We start from the raw sequence: 12,652 nt of genomic DNA, 5'->3' as shown, positions 1-12,652 counted from the left end.
TGAGTAAACAAGATGATTTTCACATAATTTGGAAAGAAAAATTCTAGGCTACAAGCTCCAGTTCTCAAAAATCCCGGGAACCATTGTTCTTTGTTTTTTATTGCCTTATTCAAGTGATTTAACATTTTCAGTTTTTCACTAACCACGCATAACATTTTTTTTTCTCAAAAATACAATCATGTACATGCATGCATTTCACATATTATTATAGCCCAGTTTGTGCTGATTACAGTGAGATTAGACTTTACCCATTTAGATATTTATAAGAAACTGAAAAAAGCACAACAAAACTTCTTCAGGCCCCAAAAATACCCTTAGACTCCAGAGGGTTAATGGTGTGGCTTATCAAGACACAGTCCTTCCCATCGGACTGTCCCCGTCTCCCCTCACTTTTTAGAAGTGCATGGATGCGGCTCTCAACTCAGGTTGGGGGGCACTGCGAGAGCACAACGACTGTGGAAAGTGGAAGAAAGCTTACACATCAAGTGCCTGGAAATGCTAGCAGTATGTCTGGCCTGTCGGTTCTTCCTGCCAGTCCTAAAAGAACACCATGTGTTGATCTGATCAGACAACATGTCTGTGTTATCCTACATAAATAACCAGGGAGGCCTTGCCTCAAAGCATCTCTTCACACTGGTAGAGAACTTCTGGAATGGGCTCAACTCAACCTGCGCTCACTGAAAGCAGCACACATACCGGGCAAACTGAACCAAGGAACGGACTCCTCAGGGGAGTGGACGCTCCATCTGCAGACGGTTCAGAGGCTCTGGTAGATCTTTGCCGAGGCCAAGGTAGACCTCTTCCCCTCAGTAGACAACTCTCATTGCCCAATTTATTTCTCAAAGGCCAAGGATGCATTGCCCCAGATTGGCCCAACCTCCTCCTCTATGCTCTTCCCCCGATCGCCCTGATTCCACAGGTAATCAGGCGAGTAAGAAAAGAAAATCACAAGGTTCTCCTGGTAGCCCCACTTTGGAGGAACCAGCTGTTGTTGTCAATGCTAACTTAGATTTCGATAGTGGCCCCTTGGCTCATTCCATTGAGACTGGATATCCTCTTAGTCGAATGGAACAATATGGCATCCTCGGCCCGACCTATGGGCCTAGCATCTCTGGCCGCTTGATAGGAGCCTTCAAGTCTCCCAGGGCGGTTCTTTAACACAATTTCATGGGCTGGATCCACATCTACGAGATGCCTCTATGACTTAAAGTGATCTTTTTTCTCCAATTGATGTCTAAACCGTGGCAAAGTCCCTCATACTTCTGATTTGATAGAGGTGCTGTCATTTCTGCAAGAGCTGCTGGATAAGGGATGCTCCCCATTGACGCACAAAGTTTATGTGGCGGCTATAGTGGCCTCTCATGAGAATCCTGTGGCGAGCGCCCACTTATATAGCCAGATGCCCCGCCCATTTTATTTACTTTTTGTAATTTCTGTTTGATGCCGTGCACAACAATGACTTTCAATTATCTTTTCAGAGTAATATCTCCAAATTTGATTTGCGATTAGATTAATTAATCCCCACATCATGTAATTAATTTGATTTTAAAAAATCACTTACCAGCCCTAATATGAACACAATGGGCAACATACCAAAACTTATCATGGTCATGTCCATATATCATGTGATAAGTTGTAGTAATTATCATAACAGGCCTACCAGTTCATAGTGGCTGTGTTGTTTTCCAAAGAGCTGTTATGATATAAAAATGGTGGCAAATATAAAACGCACTTATAGTAACTTGAACTTTAACCTAAAATTTACAGGGTTTGATAATTATATTAGTGTCAATATACAAAAATAAAATGTCAGTTTGTGGTAATACAAAGAAAATGACAAACATATTTGTCATGATTCAGTGGACCTCCTGCAATCATCTCATCCAATGTGTCATTCATCAGGAATCTTTCTGGAGAATTTCTTCCAGTCTGAGCGTTCATCAGCTGAGGTCAGTAGCAGCATCTCTTGACCTGGTTGAGGAGGCTGCAGCTGAAGGGGACTCTGAGGGAAGCAAGGAGAGCAGTCTGACTGTTGAGATGGAGGATAATGATAATCAAGAGATGAGAGCTCAAGCACTGAGAGCTTTGCTGTTGTCACGCCAACGGAAATGTGTTTCTTCTAAATCAAAGGGTAAGTAAGCAACATATTTGGTGATGTCCGTGTTAATCATTTTATTAGACGCCAAGTACTGGAGGTGTAAATGTAATTATCTATTAGTTTATTCTTTGTCTTTGTCACTCTTGAAGTCTGTGGCAGCCCATAGAAGCTCTATATGTTAGCATAAAGATAGAGTACAGTCTGAGCATGTAGAATAGCAAATCCTTATAAACCCCTAGCGCCACAAAGGATTTTTTTTCTAAATATTCGAATTTTTCTAAAATAATTACCGGAGTGCTATTTTTTATTAACGTTATGGCATTGGTGTACTTGGCCTCATAATTGCTGCTTGTAGCTATATTATTGAAAATATATATTGACCATGTGAATAATTTTAACTACGTATTATTTGGTAATTACCAATTAAGTGATTTAAGTTTTCTTTGTCTTTATAAGATTCTCCATCATGTGAGGGCAGTTCTGATACTGTGGAACAAAGGTTAGTACTAGTAGAAATGTTAGGGTTGTACAATTGATCGCATTCGATTTGCCATGCGCATCTCGTCAATAAAGCTGATCCTGTTATTAGTAGTAAATCATCACCTGCTTTCAGATTGAGCGGCATTCACTGCACACAGCCGTAGTCCACTGACAAGCTAGGCGTAATCGCGTTTGAAATTGAATGTGATACATTTGCGAGAAGGTGATGATGATTTACTACTTATCGGGGGACCGGCTTTACTGACAAGATGCGAATGGCAGTCGAATGTGATTAATTGCAAAGCCCTAATTAATGTACTACTTTTGATGGTTAAACATGACTTTCTTCACATTTATATTAATTGTGATTTTGATTTTTTTGTGTGTCAGTGACCCTATAGAGGAGAAAATATCTAAGAAGAGAAGAAGAGTGTTGGATGATGATGATGATGATGATCAGAGAGGTAATGAACATTATCTTAAAAGCTCGTCTGAGTACCATATTTTCCAGACTATGAGTCGCACTTTTTTTCATAGTTTGGCTGGTCCTGCGACTTATAGTCAGGTGCGACTTATTTATCAAAATTAATTTGACATGAACCAAGAGAAATGAACCAAGAGAAAGCATTACCGTCTACAGCCTCGAGAGGGTGCTCTTTGCTGCTCAGTGCTCCTGTAGCCTACACTAAGCAACATATAGCGCCCTCTCGCGGCTGTAGACGGTAATGTTTTCTCTTGGTTCTTGGGTCTAAATAAATGCGACTTATAGTCCAGTGCGACTTATATATGTTTTTTCCCTCATCATGACGTATTTTGGGACTGATGCGACTTATACTCAGGTGCAACTTATAGTCCGAAAAATACGGTAAGTAGAAAGAAAACCATAAAGTTCATATATCCAACCAGCGCTCAATAAAAGAAAACATGAGAGAGGAAATGCAATACTTGAAAGTTTGCCAAAGCTTAAAGGGGTAATATGATGTTGCTATAAAGAATATTATTTTGTGTATTTGATTTAATAAATTGGTTTCAGAATACAGAAAGACTGACATCCTTATTGAAGTTAGATAACATACAAATATTGTTTAACCCCTTTGCGTGCAAGGATCGGCGATGGCCCCAGTTTATTATTGTTTCACTTTCAGAGCAAATTTTAACATCACTCTCTTACTTGATCTGGACAACTATGCATCCATTGAAATGTTTTGTTAAAACATTGTTGCAGTGACACTTATTTAGTAACTTATGTCAGGAGTGCAAAATAATAAATCCGTATTATGCCACATTTTGAATAGAAATTCACCACTCATTCATATTCAGTCACGTCAGCAGAGGTTTGTTTGTGTTCACGTAGACCAGGGGTAGGCAAGTTTGGTCCTAGAGAGCCGCAGACCTGCAGAGTTCAGCTTCAACCCTAATCAAACACACCTGAACAAGCTTATCAATCCATTCAGGATTACTAAGGTACAGGCAGGAGAGTTTTTTTTTTTCAGGGTTGGAGGTGAACTGTGCAGGACTCTCTCTAGGACCGAACTTGCCTACCCCTGATGTAGACGCACTTAACAGCGTCAATAAGGATTTATAGACCAAAGATGCATATTTGCGGAGATATATTGATATATTTACTGATGTTTACTTCATATTTCTTCAGACAGAATCATAATTTCTATTCATTTTCCACTGATTTACGCAATCTGGTGATAAATGGCCTCTCCCAGCAATCTGTGTGTGTGCTGTCCCGTGTACTCGTGGCTCAGACAGACTCTGATTGGTCCTTCGCCTTGTCAATCTTTAGAGTGTCATAACCGGACACCGCCACATCGTGTCACATGGTTCGTGTACACTTCCTGGTTGTTATTTGCCCATAACAACACTGATACACCTCTGTACACACAAAATATCAGAATAATAAACCCGCGATTACGATAGTAAAGCTTGGTATGAGATTTTCTTGAGATATGGGGCATTTTTTTTTAAATATAAAAAATGTACATCTGAAATGCTAACTTGTGCAGCGATGTTAAAGGATATAAATAACATATTTTTACAACAATAAACGACCAAATTCCATCAGTGATCGGAAAAGAATGTTATTACAAACACTCGTTCTGGTTTAAAGTGAGTTTTGAGTAAAAGTGTACTAATAATTTCATAAATTGTCTGATGTAGCTTGATGCTAACGTTAGCTCTAATGCTACTAATAGCAGGTGCATTTCTTCATAATGCATTTCTGTCACAATAATTCACATAAGATCATAAGAAAATGTTTTGTTTATTTTTATAGTAAGACTTTTGATAAATAAGGGGTAAATGCATACGAGACTGAAGTGAGATTGCAGCTTGGTGGATTGTAAAGCTTGAAATACCACAGCAAATGCTAATAAAAGTGGAATAAAAACAAAAGAATAATGATAAAAGAATAATGCGGATAATGTGTCACACTTGGTGGAGGTGTGAAAGACTCATTTGGTGAGAACAATAGAATCATGAATGGGGGAGTTCTCATAGCCAAAAACACACACAGAGCACACAGAACATCTTCACCTGATTGTACAGAGATGACAAGTGTCATAAATCAACCAGATTAGCCTTCTCTAAAAACACACATGACATGGCCTTAGAAAATATTTCATAACATTCAGTTTTATAGATTAGATTATGAAATTTCAAATGAAGCTCTGGTAGACTTGTGGCTTTAGCTACACTGTGTTTCTAAACTCATATCCTACATCAACAATTTTTTAATACATTTAAAAAATGTTTTTAATATTTTTATTTTTATGTTTGAGCTTATATATCTCTATTATAACAGTAACAATAGAGTAATTCTGATTCCTGAACAGTAAACTTTGAAGTGTCAGCTTTGTGAACAAATGTTGATTATGTATCTAGTCAGAAAGAATCATGAGCAAAAACCTTTTTATTTTGGGCATGTCATTTCTGTCTCCATGCCAAGAAATGGGGAGTGACTGGTAAGGGGTTAACCACAAAACTACACCAACACCAAGGTTATTTACACTAACTATGCTCAACAAATTGATCTTTATTCTTTATTTTATGCTATATACAGGGCTTGGATTGAGGGGTAATGGAATGGAAAAATTTTAAATTTAAAAAAGCATTCCCTTGGTAAAACCACCATCCCCCCTTACTGTCCCCTTTAGATTAATAATGTGTATTGTTAAATTTATCAAGCAAAATTAAATATTACAATTCTCTACTAATGATAATTTACAAACGAAATACCTGAATCAGTACTGTAACAAGCTGCTCATAAGCGAAGCAATTTTTCATAGTTTTTCGAGGAAAATGATTTGAAAAAGTTCTTTAAAAAGATTTCGTTTGCTTTCATTTTCGATTTCCCTAACCTTAACTACAATCTTAAATTCGGTGCTTAGCGTCTATGTCGCGGCTCTCAGCCCACCCTCTGTTCGTTGATTTGCTGGCTGGTTTGGAGCCTGCGGAAAACTGGGAGATAGTTTGCTATCTTAGACTGAGTACAGAAGCGAACTGAAATTGAGCGGAAGTACTATGGAATTACATTTGTTTCAATAATAATGAACGAAACTTTATAAAACTGAACATAACTTTTTCAGAAACTATCAAAAATATGCCATTAAAAAAAGAAGAAAAAAACAATGAAAAGGAAAAAAATGAACTCAGTCTTACAAATTTAACAGGCTCTTCAAAAATGCTTCATTCTTTGTTAATGTTTTTCAAAGATTCGTTTTTTTGCTAATCGTGGATTCTGAATGCATTGCCACAGATTTCGCTTACGTTTCGCAGTTTTTCGTTTGGTGTTTTGACACAAACCTCTCGTGGGGGCGGGCTTAACAGTGATCTACTCTGATTGGATAGTGAGCTTTTGATAGACAGGTGCTCTCTGACCGGGAAGTACAGACGCAACTCAGTGGCGCGCATATTGGAAAGCTCTCGTGATTGTGATTTGTATTACTAAAAAAATAAATAATATTTGACCTTCGATCGTCTCAGTCTGTAAAGATGAGCTCTCAGGAGAGACACGGAGTGGCGTCATCTTCCTCCTCCACTTGTCCTTCAAGGCAGCTTAAAGTAAGCTTGTGTTACTGAATGACAATAATAACCCGCAACAAACTGTAGCACACTGTAACATGAAAAACTTGTATCGATGTTACTTCAGTAACACAAGCTTACTTCAAGCTGAAAGCTCATCTTTACTGAGATGATCGAAGGTCAAATATTATTTATATATTTAGTAACACAAGGCTCGACGTATTGCATACAAATCACCGTGAGAGCTTTTTTTTTTCTTTTTCTATTTTTATTAATGCAGTGAACAAAAACATACAAAGGTATAAACATACATCACATTAATATCCACCAAAAAAAAAAAAAAAACATGAATAAAAAGAGGGCCAAAATCGAAACAAAATTAAACTAGAAGATCAAAGGCAGAGCAAATCTAACAGTCCTTATAGCTTTCATATTAGACACTGAGATAACATTCAAATAGTTTTCCATTTCTTTTAGGAAAACAGAGAAGACAGGTTTACAGTTGGAGAATTTGCATTTGTGAATGTGAAATTTGTTTAGGAATTTTTTTTAAATTTAATAACAAAACTTATTTTCGTTTGTGGAGACAAAATACCCAAATATAATGTTTTTCATATGTACTGAGAAGCCTGGCAAAATCTTACAGTTTACTAACTAGGGATGGGACGGTATGAAAATTTAATATCACGATTATAGTGACTAAAATTATCACGATTATCAATATTATCACGGTTTTGTTGAAACGAGATGAAAGTGTTCAAAAATAGTTGATGCTCACACTGAAAACATTTCAGCAAGTTTTATATTTAATAATCAACAAACAACTAATAAAACAAGCAACTCTATGCACTTAATTTAAAGAAAGATTAAATTCTGTGGCATTTCCTTCCTTACAATGAAAAGTGTAGAAGCATAGAAAAGCATAGAAAAGTCACTGACTTTCGCCATTCCTTCTCGAAAAAAAACAAAAAAAACATTGTGCTTGCGTCAGACTGTTGCTGGCTGGACATGATTTAATAGTGAGTTATTAAAACCGCGATAATCAAACACGGTTTTAATGATAATTCATTTTTAAACGATATTACTAACCTTCAGCACATTTTATCACGGTTATCAATAAAACCGGTTATCGTCCCATCCCTATTACTAACACACCAATATCATCCCAAAGTTTCTGAGTGTAGTGACATGACCAAAATAAGTGTACAGTTTCTTCAGAACTCGAACAAAAAGAGCATGTAAGATCAATGTCAGATTTAAATCTTTGTATACACTTCTTTACAGGGTAGAACCTGTGTATTAGCTTAAAATAGATGTCTTTCACTTTGTCTGTGAAAAATAATTTTTTGCGTTAGAGACCAGATTTAATCACAGCGAGAGCTTTCCAATATGCGCGCCACTGTGTGGTGTCTGTATTTCCCGGTCAGACAGAGAGCACCTGTCCATCAAAAGCTCACTATCCAATCAGAGAAGATCACTGTTAAGCCCGCCCCCACGAGAGGTTTGTGTCAAAACACCAAACGAAAAACTGCGAAACGTAAGCGAAATCTGTGGCAATGAATCCAGAATCCACGATTAGCGAAAACGAATCTTTGAAAAACATTAACAAAGAATTAAGCATATTTGAAGAGCCTGTTAAATTTGTGCGACTGAGTTCATTTTTTTTTTTTTTTTTTCGTTTTTATTGTTTTTTTTTTCTTCTTTTGTAATGGTATATTTTTGATAGTTTCTGAAAAAGTTACTTCCAGTTTTATAAAGTTTCGTTCATTATTATTGAAACAAATTTGATTCCATAAAGTACGAAGTCTCATGTAGTCAGGCTAGTGCTGGGCGGTAAACCGGTTCATACCGAAAACCGGTGTATATTTTCGTTACGATGTTAAGTTTGAATATACCGCCATACCGGTGTATTTAATTACTCAGCGTTCGGAATGAACGTTATGCTTCGCCGCGGCCGCGCGACACTGTTTCAGATGGACCCTTTACAATGTCGCACTTCTAAGCAGCGACTGCGAGGCGTGGTGAGGGTACACAACAGTGCTCTGGTGTTACGTTATAACGCCTGTTTCACATAGTCCAGTCGTATTAACGGATTCCAGCTGCACGAGGTTGTGGTCCATCAGGGCGTTCAAGGAGCGGTGCTCTGCAGCAGTGCAGCGATTGTTAACGTACTGAGTCTATTTTTGCTATGCTGCAGGCGCTGAATTAAAGTGAAAGAGCATTGTTCGCGGGAAAAATTAACATGGATTGACATGGAAACGCAGTCACATGGGTTTTTGGCTAGGTTTAAAACAAGAAAAAGAGCACTTTTAGATAAACAAGGAAAACAATATATATATATGTTCACTTTTATGGAAGCAGAAAAACAAAGTTCATTAAGACCCGTGGGATTGCTTGTGATATAGATTTAAATGCAAAATGCACGAGACTGTTTCTGTCTGTGGTGTTTCAATTTTAAATATTTTAACAAGAAAAGTAGGCTAATTATTGTGTTTAAATGTTTTGCCGCTTGCTTGAGCAGCTTATTATACAAACCTAGAAGTAAAATGCATGAATAGTGCGTTGTTTATATTTATTGAGTTTAAACTAATGTCTATATGAAAGATTGTTACTGTTCTGTGATAAAAGACTTACTATGCTAAAAAAAAAAAAAAAATATATATATATATATATATATAATTTTTTTTTTTTTTTTTTTTTACATGATATGAAATCAAAACAATGAACAAATGTTGTGTTTGTGGACTAAACAGACGCGGATCAGTAGCGAACTGCAAACACGTCCTGTGTGAAAGCACAATGAGTCGGTGCTGTGGACTGCATATGCACCGCAGGCAGATTATGCATATATAATATCCATTTTATGCAAGTGCTGTCGGGCTAAAATTGTCGCCAAAGGCGGCAACACGAGCAATTTGCTCCAGCACCTTAGCCGCAAGCACTTCTTGGAATATCAACTAGCAGAAAATGCATTGTACACCTGATTATGCATGAAAAAAAAAAAAAACGTCATAAACTGGAAAACCAGTATAATTTTGAAAAAGAAAACGGTATATACATTTTTGGTCAAACCGCCCAGCACTAAGTCAGGCTATAAACGACATGCCTAAACCAGACAAACTTTTAAACAATTTAATACGAGTCATTTAGGGTCTTTGTGAATTTAAAAAAAGTTGATTGGTATCTGTAGAGTTGTTTTAAAATCAATGATTATAAAACGATGCTGAAGGATATAGATTAAAGTGCTTTGAATTCCTAAATTTATGTAGATTACTTTTTTTTTTCTTGTCTCCCACAGATATTTCAGATGTGGATCCTTTATCCAGGAATAACTTTGAAAGAAGCATCGATTCAGACCATGAGAGTCCTGCTGCCCCAGCTAAGCGCAGATATAAGAGAGTGTTAAGTGATGAAGAGGAAGATAACTAGAAATATTAATGCAGCACAATACAATTATAAAGTCTGCAATCTACCTTTTTTCTGAACTTTTGTAGTTACCCAGGAAATAACTGTTGGCCATGTTTGTGATATTTTACTATTTTGGAAAATCTTTTGTGAATGTAATTTCAAAAGTCTTTTTGGTTTAGAAACTTGTTGATGCACCAGCATTCTCACTTAAGTGTCAGCAAAACAATAGTTGCTTTTTGTTCTCACATTTCTATAGGTTTTGGCGCAGTGTTCACTATATAATTCTTATACAGAGAAATCTTTTGCTCTTATGAGGTAACTGACTGTGCTCTTTTTTATGTTAATAAAGTTTACTGAATGAAACTATCCACTTTGTTGTAATATATTTAACAGAAAAGTTTTGTATTTGGTGGTCATAATTTTGTTGCAGTAAGCCAATTTTAACTAGTATAATGTATTGTGACCATTGCACTATACGACTGTTGCAACTGCTGATTGGTCAATTAAAGTACATGGCTTAGATATGATGTCAATAAATTGATTTTACAACCACTCCAACTAAAATAAGGTTATTTAATTTCAGTTTCTGCAATTGTCAACTTGAAATGTCTCCCTTTTTAAGCAACATAATAAGGCTACTGTAGCAAGCATTCGGTTTAACTAAGTAACTAAATTTTAGCTAAATATACATTGCCTCATGAATTCAAATGCAAATTGTTTACACTGTGGTTATTACAGTATTAGCCTTTCTAATATTGTCCTACTCCTAGCATAAAGAAAATGGAACCACCAGGGGCTATTGGTAAGTTGGCACTTTGTTATAAGTAGCCCAAATTATGTTGTAATTTTCTGCAAAATTATATTGTTAAACGCATAGTCATAACTAACCTCCCAGAGAGGGCTCTCTTTAGTTTAGTGGAGCTGTTGTTCATTTGGTTCTTTTTCTTTTCATGTTTAGTCACTTCAATCAACGTGTGACGCGACTTGATCTCTAACGCTTTTTTTTTAAAATAACAGTAAAAAAAATAAATACATGGTGAGAATTAGGGGGATCATAGTAAGTAGCCTGTTCAAGAAGCTTTACCTGTAAATTTCTATAGCAGTGACTGCCATATTTTCAGGGCCGGCCCTAGCATTTTGGGGGCCCTAAGCATATTTTCTAAAATCCCCCTTCCTAGTTTCGTCTAGCCACCCCTCAACATACATTCTTTAAGATTTAAAATTGTAGACCGCTGTTCAAATGTTTGGGATCAGTAAGATTTTTATTTTTTATAAAAGTCTCTTCTGCTCATCATGGCTGCATTTATTTGATCAGAAATACAAAATAAATAAAATTATATATTGTGAAATATTATTGTGATTAAAAATAATGGTTTTCTGTTTTAATATGCGTTAAAATATTAATTTATTCCTGTGATGCAAAGCTGAATTACTCCAGTCTTCAGTGTCACATGTTCCTTCAAAAATCATTCTAATATGCTTATATATTCAATTATCAATATTGCAAACAGTTCTGCTGCTTAATATTTTTGGAACCTGTGATATTTTTCTCAGGATTATTTGATGAATAAGGTTACAAAAAGAAAAAAACACCATTTATTAAAAATAGAAAGTTTTGGTGTTACTGAAGACTAGAGTAATGATGAAAAATCAGCTTTGTATCAGAAATAACTTTATATTTATATTTTTTTTTATTCTTTATTTATATTTGCTGTATGCTGTATTTTTGGCCAAATAAATGCAGCCTTGATGAACAGAATAGACTTACAGGTGCATCTCAATAAATTAGAATGTTGTGGAAAAGTTCATTTATTTCAGTAATTCAACTCAAATTAACTCGTGTTTTAAATAAATTCGATGCACACAGACTGAAGTAGTTTAAGTCTTTGGTTCTTTTAATTGGGATGATTTTAGCTCACATTTAACCAAAACCCACCAATTCACTATCTCAACAAATAGAATACTGTGACATGCTAATTAACTCAAAACCACCTGCAAAGGATTCCTAATCCTTCAAAATGGTTTTTCATCAAAATCGATTCAAGAATTTGAGTGAACTTCACAAGGAATAGACAGAGGCTGGGGTCAAGGCATCAAGAGCCACCACACACAGGCGTGTCAAGTAATTTGCTGAACCACAGACAACGTCAGAGGTGTCTTACCTGGGCTGAGGAGAAGAAGATCTGGACTGTAGTCCAAAGTCCTCTTTTCAGATGAGAGCAAGTTTTGTATTTAATTTGGAAACCAAGGTCCTAGAGTCTGGAGGAAGGGTGGAGAAGCTCATAGCCCAAGTTGCTTGAAGACCAGTGTTAAGTTTCCTCAGTCTGATGATTTGAGGTGCAATGTCATCTGTTGGTGTTGGTCCATTTTGGTTTTTGATAAGTCACCGCACCCGTTTACTGAGAAATTTTGGAGCACTTCATGCTTCCTTCTGCTAATCAACTTTTTGAAGATGCTGATTTCATTTTCCAGCAGGATTAGGCACCTGCCCACACTGAAAAAAGCACCAAAAGTTGTTTAAATGACCATGGTGTTGGTGTGCTTGACTGGCCAGCAAACTCACCATACCTTATTGTTATGAAGAAAAAGAGAAACGAGACAAAAAAATGTGGGTGTGCTGAAGGGCACTGTCAA

General features: G+C 36.4%; 1 protein-coding gene across 1 annotated transcript in view; it reads left to right on the top strand.

Annotated features, from left to right (window-relative positions):
- timeless (timeless circadian clock) overlaps positions 1–10,384 on the top strand; it is a 150,651-nt gene extending 140,267 nt beyond the window's left edge. Inside the window, exons 27-30 of the mRNA XM_059529031.1 lie at positions 1,903–2,131; positions 2,555–2,597; positions 2,969–3,042; positions 9,909–10,384. Of these exons, the coding sequence (XP_059385014.1) occupies positions 1,903–2,131; positions 2,555–2,597; positions 2,969–3,042; positions 9,909–10,039 (477 nt within the window). The 3' untranslated portion in view covers positions 10,040–10,384. The remainder of the gene's footprint in view (positions 1–1,902; positions 2,132–2,554; positions 2,598–2,968; positions 3,043–9,908) is intronic.
- The last annotated feature ends 2,268 nt before the right edge of the window (positions 10,385–12,652 follow it).

Source organism: Carassius carassius, chromosome 38 (assembly GCF_963082965.1).
Source record: "Carassius carassius chromosome 38, fCarCar2.1, whole genome shotgun sequence".
Lineage (NCBI taxonomy): Eukaryota > Metazoa > Chordata > Actinopteri > Cypriniformes > Cyprinidae > Carassius > Carassius carassius.
The sequence above is the reverse complement of the archived record's forward strand: the minus strand, read 5'-3'. Positions and strand labels throughout refer to the sequence as shown.